This window comes from Trichechus manatus, unplaced genomic scaffold (assembly GCF_000243295.1).
Source record: "Trichechus manatus latirostris isolate Lorelei unplaced genomic scaffold, TriManLat1.0 scaffold00178, whole genome shotgun sequence".
NCBI classification, from domain to species: domain Eukaryota; kingdom Metazoa; phylum Chordata; class Mammalia; order Sirenia; family Trichechidae; genus Trichechus; species Trichechus manatus.
In genome coordinates, this window is record NW_004444114.1 from 1,335,441 (window position 1) to 1,345,924 (window position 10,484).

General features: G+C 36.9%; 1 protein-coding gene across 2 annotated transcripts; it reads right to left on the bottom strand.

Moving 5' to 3' along the window:
* Positions 1–1,014: 1,014 nt before the first annotated feature.
* PDHA2 (pyruvate dehydrogenase E1 subunit alpha 2) lies at positions 1,015–2,199 on the bottom strand. Of its 2 annotated transcripts, XM_004387003.1 has the most exons (2): positions 1,678–2,193; positions 1,015–1,584 (listed from the first exon to the last, which is right to left on the bottom strand). In XM_004387003.1, the coding sequence occupies exons 1-2, from the start codon at positions 2,191–2,193 to the stop codon at positions 1,015–1,017; spliced, it is 1,086 nt and encodes a 361-aa protein (XP_004387060.1). The 2 variants fall into 2 exon arrangements, with proteins under 2 accessions (XP_004387060.1, XP_004387061.1); XM_004387004.1 differs by having other exon boundaries at positions 1,015–2,199.
* Between the last annotated feature and the right edge of the window lie 8,285 nt (positions 2,200–10,484).

Consider the following 10,484-nt stretch of genomic DNA (forward strand, 5'->3'; position numbering starts at 1 on the left):
ACAAAGATAAGAAGGCAGAAGGAAACAGGCAAGCTGGATGAATGGAAATGGGGAAACCAAGGTCGAGAAGGGGAGAGTATTGACACATCACGGGGTTGGCAACAAACGTCACAAAACAAGGCATATTAATTGTTTACTGAGAAACTAATTGCTCTGTAAACGTTCATCTAAAGCACAATAAAAATAAAATTAAACAAATAAATAAATCTTGGACACAAAATGGTACAAACAGATGATAAAATAAGAGAAACTTTAAAGGTTAAAGTGAAATACAATTTTTCCTTAGATTTAAACTTTGTTTACATTGTTTTCCTTTAAATTAGTACATTAAAAATATTGTAATAAAGTGCAATAATATGAAAAAAGTTGTCCTTGTCTTCCCTCCCTCTGCCGTTATAATAATGTGTTTTATTGAAGAAATGGTGGTCAGTGATGACAGGCTTTAGCATCAATACTGTTTTGTGTGTGCATGCAAGCACGCTATTATACTAAACTGTGTTCGTTACTGGTTAATTCAAGTAAACTATTGTAAGTTGCATAGTACTAAAGGTTCTGATACACTGGTGTAACTTGAAAATTCTTCTCTACCTCAGGATAGTGAATTCACACATACACATATACCATTACAGGATGGAGCAGGAATCAACGAACTTTTTTCTTTCTCTTAGTAAATGAGAGAATTTGTTAAAATAGTCTAAAACTTAACTGTATAGAACTATTTTAGCAAATACCTTAAGAAGTTAATCTTTTTTCTGTATTTCCTGTTTTAGCCATGTATACATTTAAAATAATCTTTAAGATATTCACACTTAATGATTAAGCATATAGCATACTTTAATGCAACAAAGTGCAATTGAATATAATTACTATTCCTTGTAATTGAATACATTTTAATGAAAGTTTACAAGACTTTAGTTTTGAGTTTTATTTCTTCTTAAAGTTGAGAACAGTTTTTTAAAGTTAACCATGAATGCTCCATCGGAGACCTAATAATAAATTTACATAAGTCTCTCTTTAACTGATTGATTTAAACTTGATCCACTGATTTGCACCACGAACTTCAAAAGGCAGACTACTGCTGTAGATGTGATGGCCTAATTCGTCCAAGGGTGGTTCGGGATCAGTTATAGCAAACTGGGCTGCATCCTCAATTTCTTTCTTTACTTCACTATCAATTTCCTTCAATTCTTCCACACTGGCAAGCTGGCTGTTTACCATTTTATCTTTGAGAAGCATAATAGGGTCACTCTTACTTCTTACATCCTGAATTTCTTCTCGGGAACGATAACTGACTCCAGGATCACTCATACTGTGTCCGTGATAACGGTAAGTCTGCAGCTCCATCAGTATGGGCCCCTTTCCAGATCTACAATAGTCAGCTGCGAACTTTGTGGCCTCCCGGACACACAGAACATCCATTCCATCTACCCTTAGCCCAGGAATAAAATTGCCTCTCTTGTAATAATCAGTGCTGGCTGCTGCTCTCTCAACAGCTGTTCCCATTCCATAACGGTTGTTCTCACAGATGAAAACACAAGGCAATTTCCACAAAGCTGCCATATTGTAAGCTTCAAATAGCTGGCCCTGATTAGCAGCGCCATCACCATATAAAGCTAAACAGACCTCATTGTTTTCCTTATACTTACAGGCCAGGGCAACACCAGCTCCCAGGGGCACCTGAGCTCCAACAATGCCATTGCCCCCGTAGAAGTTCTTGGCATACATATGCATTGATCCACCTTTTCCTTTAGCACAACCTCCTCTTCGTCCTGTAAGCTCTGCAAGAACTGCTCGAACAGAAAGTCCCCGAGCAATGCATATGCCATGAGCCCGATAGGATGTGATGACATGATCCGTGTGTCTTATACCTGCCTCAAGCCCAACACAACACCCTTCCTGACCATCACACAAATGACAGAAACCTCGAATAAATTTCTGCTTATACAGTTGATCTGCCTTTAATTCCATTCGGCGAACAGTCTGCATCACCCGGTAGTATTTGAGGCCATCCTCCCTGGTGAGCTCTGCGGTGACAGGAGGGCCCTCTTCCAACCTATAAAGATCACATTTCTTGATTTCAAAAGTAGCCTGTTTTGAATAGTTACAGGATGCCACCAGCACTCTGCTGGCAGGCTTCTGGGTGGCGACGCCCGACAACACACGGGAGACGACTGCGGCGAGCATCTTCCTCATGGACTGCAGATGGTGGTGGCGACAACTCCCTCCCACAGGCTCAAACCGTTGGGCCCGCGGCCCGACGTCTCTTTCAGTCGCCCGAACGCGCACGTGACGCCACAATCCAGCGCAACGGTGACGGAGAGGACCTCATGTGCCGCCCTGTGCCGCGAGCCACACGACCTGGATTAACGGATTTTAAAAATATTTTCAACTGTAAAATTAAGAGTAAACGTTGTTTCTTTTACTGGAAGATTTGGCTGAACTACACCCCAATTCTAATTAACGCCATCATTATAGCTAAATTATAATAATGTGAGTCCCTTTTCCTGCTACACTCTATGGCAGTGCTTCTCAAAGTTTTCCCCCATGTGTGTCTAACAGAACTCAAAAATCAAACTCGTTGTGGGAGAGTTGACTTTGACTCACAGCGAACCTATAGGACGGGGTAGAACTGCCCCATCGGGTTTCCAAGGAGCGACTGGTGGATTCAACTGCCTACCATTTGGTTAGCAGCCAAGCTCCTAACCACTGCGCCACCAGGGCCCCATATGTAACAGACAGAGGAACAAATTCAAACACTTAAGGGGCACACAAGTTCTGGGAGGTTAGGCCAAAGATGTTCTTACCAACCCTTCTTTTAAAGTCTTATTTATGATCTTTAAAGTTTGTATGAATATTATATCCTACTCCAAAAATACACCATACTTATTTTAATGTAAAAATAACCTTTAATTTTTTTGTAATGAAAATAAAAAACCAAACCTGTTGCCATCAAGTCGATTCCAACTCATAGTGACCCTACAGGACAGAGTAGAACTGCCCTACAGGGTTTCCGAGGAGTAGCTGATGAAGTCCAAAGGCCTACTTTTTGGTTAGCAGCCCAACTCTTAACCAACTGCGCCACTATGGCTCTGTAATTAAAATAGTTAACTTAAAAAAAAAATTACAATTGATGTTCCAGAAAACATGCCACATTTTTCCTATGACTTCTAGCACCTTTGTCACCTGGAGTGTACACAAAACTTAGCCTGAGAATAATAGTCTAATCCCAATAATAAACTTTGGCTGATGTGGGAAAATTGTAGGCAGGCTAAACATGGAGATAGCAGTAAAGTTTGTAATGTGGTATCTTTTTTTAACCTTTTTTTTTTTTTTTTTGTAACCCTGAATTCCATCTAGTCTTTCAATTTGCCAACTTAGATGCTTTTTCTTTTCTTTTTTTGCCTCTATCTATACTTAAAACTGTCTTCAGCTGGTTTCCATAGAACATTTCATGACTCAGATGGCTTTGCTTTCTGTTTTTACATAAAATTAAATTAGAATGGACTTAGTCTAGGAAACTGAGAAGTATTTTCCTATAATCCTTCTTTATTTAGTAATCATTAAAAAGTATACCTTCTTATAAAGTGACCTGCCAAACAATACGTAGTTTGGACTGCAAGACAGCAGTGAGTTGGTGTAAGCCACTGTTAATGGTTCAGTCATAGGACAGAAGAAGCCTTAGGCCTAGGGCTACAGAGTCCTCATATTATTTTCCTCTTTTGTGCTTTTACTAGGAAGATGATTTTGTGCCTCAATAAGCCAACCATAACCAGGAAACCTGTTCTGTTTAGAATATTGAGCAATTCACCATAATAGATGCTGTCTGTTTTATTGCCACTGTCTGTCTGTAAATGATAATCCTTACCCCATTACAAATCCCCCTATTACATTTTCAAAGCAACCACTCTCTCTATATCTAGTTGCAAGTGTTATTTTGGGGCACTTCTTTTCATATTCAGGCAGAGAGGAGAAAATGGCTTGTTAAAAAGTTATGATACCTCTTTAAACTCAATCCTCCCCCCATCTTCCCAACCCAGCCATCATAATGGACCTCATCTTTTCACTCAGTTTAAAATTCTGCTGTTGGAATTCATGGTCTTGCTGTGTTGTTTGCTCCCTCTTTGATAGTTAGCCTGTCTCCGCTGTTCTCTTTCATTCCTGCAGGTATTGGAGATCTCCAGGGAGCATTATCTCCATGAGAAAGAGAAAAATGACACTGCAGGATGGAATGGTAGTGTTAATGGGTCACTGAGTGACAGCTGAGCCTTCTCTCAGAGGTATCAGCCGGCCTAGTGCTGCCAGGAACACAAGAGCTATACAGTAAAGTGTGCCAATTTAATCTTGTCACGTGTAGCCTGGGCTGCAAAGATAGAGCTCCTCTTAAAAGCCCAGTGTAACAAGGCTAAACCTCACTCATGCCAGAAGAGAACACGCAAAGATGCTAACTGGAAAATACTTGTGCTACAGGTCTCCACAGAAGACAGCCCTTTTTATGCAACAGGCTCTGGTTAAAATAATAAATAATAAAATGTGCAACTTCAAGAAACTTCATGGACATCCATTACCCTGTAATATCTTAAGTTCAGCTTAACAACAGAGAGCAGCTGAAATCATATTTGCACAATGTGATGTCAAAGTATTTTAATTAAACCTAATAATCATCATGATGATTTTTAAGACTTTTAATGCTATCTCCCCCAACTCATCACGTTTTCAAAGTAAAACGAAATCCCAGAATTCAGTGTAGAAGTTGGAAAATCCTCCAAGAAAATTCTCAATGTTGAGTTCTCCATTTACCTGCTCCAGGTAGACAGGATTCCAAGCTATGCTTGGGCAAGAGAGCGAGTGATGGTGTTCTGTTCTTCCAATGATTTATTTTATGTCTTGCCATTGTTCAATACCATGTATATTACAAACGGAACTAAGGAGTTATCTACATGCTCACCACTGAAATGCTGTTTGCAATTAAAACTCCCCGTGAATTCTAAGTTTTTCGTTAACATCAAGTCTCACTTTTAATCTGTTTGAAATTAAAGAAGAACCGATGAGCACTTTTCTAAGGCCCATGGCAGACTTTACATTTAATTAATAAAACAAAACCTAATAAAAGAGGAGCCAGTGATTATAGTAGCAGTCATTCATATTCATGTGACAGAATTTCACCTTTCATGTCTTGTAGTTGATCTTTCAGGGGCATTTCTGAATTTATCGTAAAAGTGTCATCCCCATTGCATCAATGGTAGATAAAAATAATTTTTATTAAAAGCCAAGGAAATGTGAAAAAGAACAGTGTGTTTGAAGGATATTTAAATTTTTCCAGTAATAATTGCACTTTTTCACCACATGGTAAATGAAGAATGCTTTTAAAGACTGAATATATTCTAGATAAATAATGTAAAATCTCATTATATGATTAATGGCAGTATTTTTTTTTCCCCAAAGCTCTAAGATTTTGCAATTAAGAGTGATGAGTAAGAACTTGATACAAAAATTAAGAGTTATATATATCTCAGAGAAGAATTTTTCCCATTTGTTCTATTACTTTATTTCCCTTGGAGAAAAGGAAAAATGTCAGTACCATATATTCTGCAAAATAGTGACAATCAAAGCAAGGTTCTTCTCTAATGTTATGATAAGTGAGGTTATTCCAGAATAGTTCAGAGCCCTGAGCAACCAAGTTTTTTTTTTTTTTTTTTTTTTTTTTTTCCATCTCACCACCAAAACCATAATTCTGAAATATCATTAAATAAAAATTTGGGGAAAAAAAAAATCAAGAGAAGACATGATTGGAAATGAGAAATAAAATAGAAGTGTTCCACATTCCACCTGGATAATGATGGTGTAAGGAAAAGAAAGACATTATGAAATGTTAGCTTATCATATGAATTCATTTGGGGTTTAAGACATCATTGTAAATATTGCTCAGGTAATGTGATAGCTTACATTTCTTTGCTGGAGGTGCAACATTAACAAAGTTTGTTCATTTGACCCTGCAGGTACAGAATGTACTACCATCTCCAAATTCTACATGAGAAAAACCAAGCCTAGAGAGATTAGGTAATAGACAAAGTTACAACGTTACTAAAAAGAACAAAGTATTTTTCACTTATTCAACAAGTATATATGAAGTGACTTCCTTCTGTATGTCCCCTGTCTGTGCTAAGTAGTGGAAATCCAATGATGATATACAATTCAATTTCTCTCTGCTTAACTCAGTTCGTATGGAGGTGTTGTGCTGTGAGCGCATCCAGATTTTCTGGCACTGCCTAGAGAAAAGGACACACCATCATTGAATGACAGAGGAAGTGACACATGAGCAGCTGTTATAACAGCAATAAAACTAATGTATTGCATTCCAGACAATGGTTACAATAACAGTTTGTCTTTATTAGGATCAATGATGAACAAATTAAAAATAGAGTACTGTCAAACTGCAACATACAAAACAGAACACTCTAATTTTGTGAAGTTGGGTTGACTCCCTTAATTTGGTAATACAGCCTAGCTGAAAATGCACACTCAGAAATATGAAAATCAGTATCCCATAATTATGCAATACTTTATGAATATGAATGCAGTTTCTCCAAGCAACCTGAGACAATGCTGTAGATGTTTTATGGAGCTTTTTGTGCGTGAGAACCTTTCTGTTCCCACGGACCCACTGTGCATCTAGATTCTAAAATATTTCCATAGTACCCAACACTGAATCTAAAAGGCCACCAGGGGAGAAGCCTCATGGAGGATTTTAAATAAGAGGCCCAATAAACACCATCCGTATTAGTAAATGAAAGCAAGAAAAGGTTTTAAGCTCAAACATGCTAGAAACTCATCAAAAGCATCGTTTTTAGGCAGCAAGATTATTGGGGGATTGTCAGAGGAATTCAACAAGGTCCTCTCAGGGACACTGGCTGGTCCTACTTCTTCCATATGCTTAAGCCCTGCATACTGCACTGAAAACTTATGATGTATTTCCCCAGAAGCTTTTAACCTTTCTCATCTCTCCGCTAATCCTGTTCCCACCTCATTCTATCATTAAAAAAAAAACACCTATTTATAAGATTGCATTGCAACTTTTCAAAGAGACTTTCTGTATTATATATAATGCATCGTCTTTCCATTGATCTGAGGAGAAACATATGCAGCAAGGTTAATAATTCCAGTAAACACTGAACATGTCCTCAGATCATAGATCTCATTTATGGAGAGCCAGAGTCTCATCCTCTGATCCTGGGCTCCTTCCCTCTACACAGTAGCCTGCCTCCCTCATCCCAGCTGTCTGTCTTATGATAAATTTTTACATCAATCAGAACTTTCCTCCAATAATCTCAGAGGAAGGGGAGTCTTCTTATCTGGAAATCTAACCCCTCAGCCTTTGCTACAGAACTTGCTATTTCCTCTTAATGAGAGACACTATTCTCTTTCATATTCTCCCTACCCCCATAGCAGAACCAGCGAATCATCAATTTTGTCTTCTCTGGCTTTCTTTCATGCTCAAATTTCCTCAGCTCTGAAAGAAGATACCAGAGTCCTCATTGCCCCTTTTAGATCTCATCCTATGTTTTTCCTTTTATCTAGTCAGGCTCCACAAATGTGAAGTCTGCACCCACAGTCTCCATTTACTTTTCCCTAATTGCTTCCATATGTTTCTGCAATCTGTGTCGTCAACAGTGAACTGAAATTTCTCACTTCAAGGACTTGGATAAATTTAATGGCAACTTCAGTATTACCAATCCCTGGAACTCTCCACCACATAGCTAACATGACAAGCATTTTCCATGGATATTCCCTTACCTTAATTTGAAAAAACAAACAAACGTTAAAATTCTTATTTGCTTATTCCTCTAGACTGCATTTCTTGATATGTCAGCCTTGACCCAAAATGTGGATCTGAAGTTTTAATGATGTGTTCTCTACTCTTGCCAGTTTCGAAGATGACGCACAAAGACTCATTAGATTCACTGGTTTAATTCTCACTAGTAAGGGGATGCCAACTATATTTTCAACATTAACATCTGTTCATTTTCTCTAATTTATCAGAGGAGCCCTGGTGGTGCAGTGGTTAAGAGCTACAGCTGCTTACTAATGGTCAGCAGTTCGAAACTTCCAGCTGCTACTTGGAAACACTATGGGGCAGTTCTCCTCTGTCCTGTAGGGTTGCTATGAGTCAGAATCAACTTAATGGCATTTTTTTTTTAACTTACCAGAATATATATATATATATATATATAAGTGTGCATATATATATATATATATATTTCTTTTTTTAAAAACCCTGTAGCAATCTAAACCTAAAAAGTTCTAAAAGGAAAGTTTTCCTAACTTCTTCCAATATAGGTAAAAATATTTTCCCCTCTCAGTTTTCTTGTCATCATTGGTGACCTATTGCTGGTGTACAAACTTAACTTCTACTTTGACTGTTGTTGTTAAGTGCCATTGAGTCAGTTCCGACTCATAGCAACCCTATAGGACAGAGTAGAACTGCCCCCATAGGGTTTCCCGTGAGCAGCTGGTGGAAATGAACTGCTGACCTTTTGGTTAGCGGCCAAGCTCTTAACCACTACACCACCAGGGCTCCTTACTTTGACTAGAGGGCCTTTTAAAAACTTCTTTATAGATAAATGTAGAAAAGCACAAAGACAAAAAATTTAAACAACTACAAAATAACTGCTTTATCTCCCTTTAATATTTTTCTTTCTGATCTAATTGGGATCATATTTGCATTTTATATCTGCTGAAATTTTTTTTCTTAGCATCATATCATAATAATTTTCAAACTCATCAAAAGTAATTTAAAAGATTATTTTAATGATTGGTTAAAAAAAAAAAATCCCTCCACTGTATGGATGTGCCGTAACTAACTTAATTTTTTTCCTAACATTGAACACTTGTGTTATTACTGAGCTCATATTATATGCCAGACATTATGCTTTAGTAAGAGCAATGGTATTTTTTCAGTTAGTTTACAACATTTTTAACATTAACAAATTAATGTGTTCAATAATCAGTCTTCTCCATGATTTCTTCCATTGCTTTTTTTGTTTATTTTCAATCGTGTACTTATATAGTATAAATACTTACTGATTGTTTTCTTTTTAGTGGTTATATCCTTTATATTTAGCTCTTTGAGACATCTGGAAGTTACTGGGTATTGGGTAATAGGAAGATCATATTTCAACTTCATTTTGTCTGTTCAGTCTTCCCACTATGATATGTTGAATTATCCCTACCTTCTTTATTATTTTGGGATGCTTCCATAGTAGAGAGATAGATGATGGACAGACAGATAGATAACATTAATATGATATATTGTATATTATTATGTTAATATGTATTATGTAATGTATAAATATAATGTAAATATAGAAATTCATATACACATACATATATTTTATTTCTAGGCTCTTTTATTATCTGTCAGTTGATTTTTGTGCTAGCCCTTCACAGTTTTAATTATTATAGCACTATCTAATTACATGTTTGATAGACTAAGCCCATTTTTATTACATTTCTTTTTCAAAGGCCTCTAAGATTTTATAGTCTAAATACTATTTTGGAGCCCTGGTGGCACAGTGGTTAAAGCGATTGACTGCTAACCGAAAGTTTGGCGGTTCGAAACCACCAGTGCCTCCGAGGGACAAAGATGTAGCAATCTGCTTCCATAGAGATTTACAGCCTTGGAAACCCAAGGAGGTCTCTATGAGTCAGAATCAACTCGATGGCAGTCGGTTTATATTATTTCAGATGAAAATCAGAGTAATTTTATTAAATTAAAAAATAATTTAGAATTTGGATTCCATTAAACAAATAAAATGGAAAGAATTCCGTCTTCACAATATTCAGTGTAGCCGTCCAAGAATATGCACCTCTCAACTTATTCAGGGTTTTATATGCTAACATCATGTGATTTTCCTTATAAATATTCTAGACTTTATTTGTAAAGTTGTTTCTCAGCTTGGGTGATAGTGGTTTTAACAGGCAATTACTTAACGAACTTTTATTGTGTTCCAGGCACTTTGCTAAGTGTATTGCAAGCATTATGTTATTTAAACTTCACAAAAATCTTAGGACTTAGATAAGATTGCCTTACTTATTTTTACTGATAAGAAAACTAAGATTTTTATAGTAAGTATTTCCAGGAACCTAAAGGCAGTAAATGATAGAAGCTGGACTCCAATTCAAATCTAACTCTAAAACATGTACAGTAAAACCTGCGAAAGCCAGAACCTGAGTAAGGCAGAAACCTGCCAGAGAAGGAAAACTCTAATATTTTCCACTAAAACAAGCAATAGAAAAGTAGTAAGACTGCATCCTGTCAAAGGCAGAAAACTTGCAAGACCTGGAAAAACAAAGCAGTTCCACACAGTTCTGGCTTTCACAGGTGTCATTGGGAGAGTTCATCAATAATTACAAAGTTAACTCTGAGACTGAAGCAGGTATTTTGTTAAGAAAATAGCCTAGATTTAATTTTTTACTGAATTTTATGC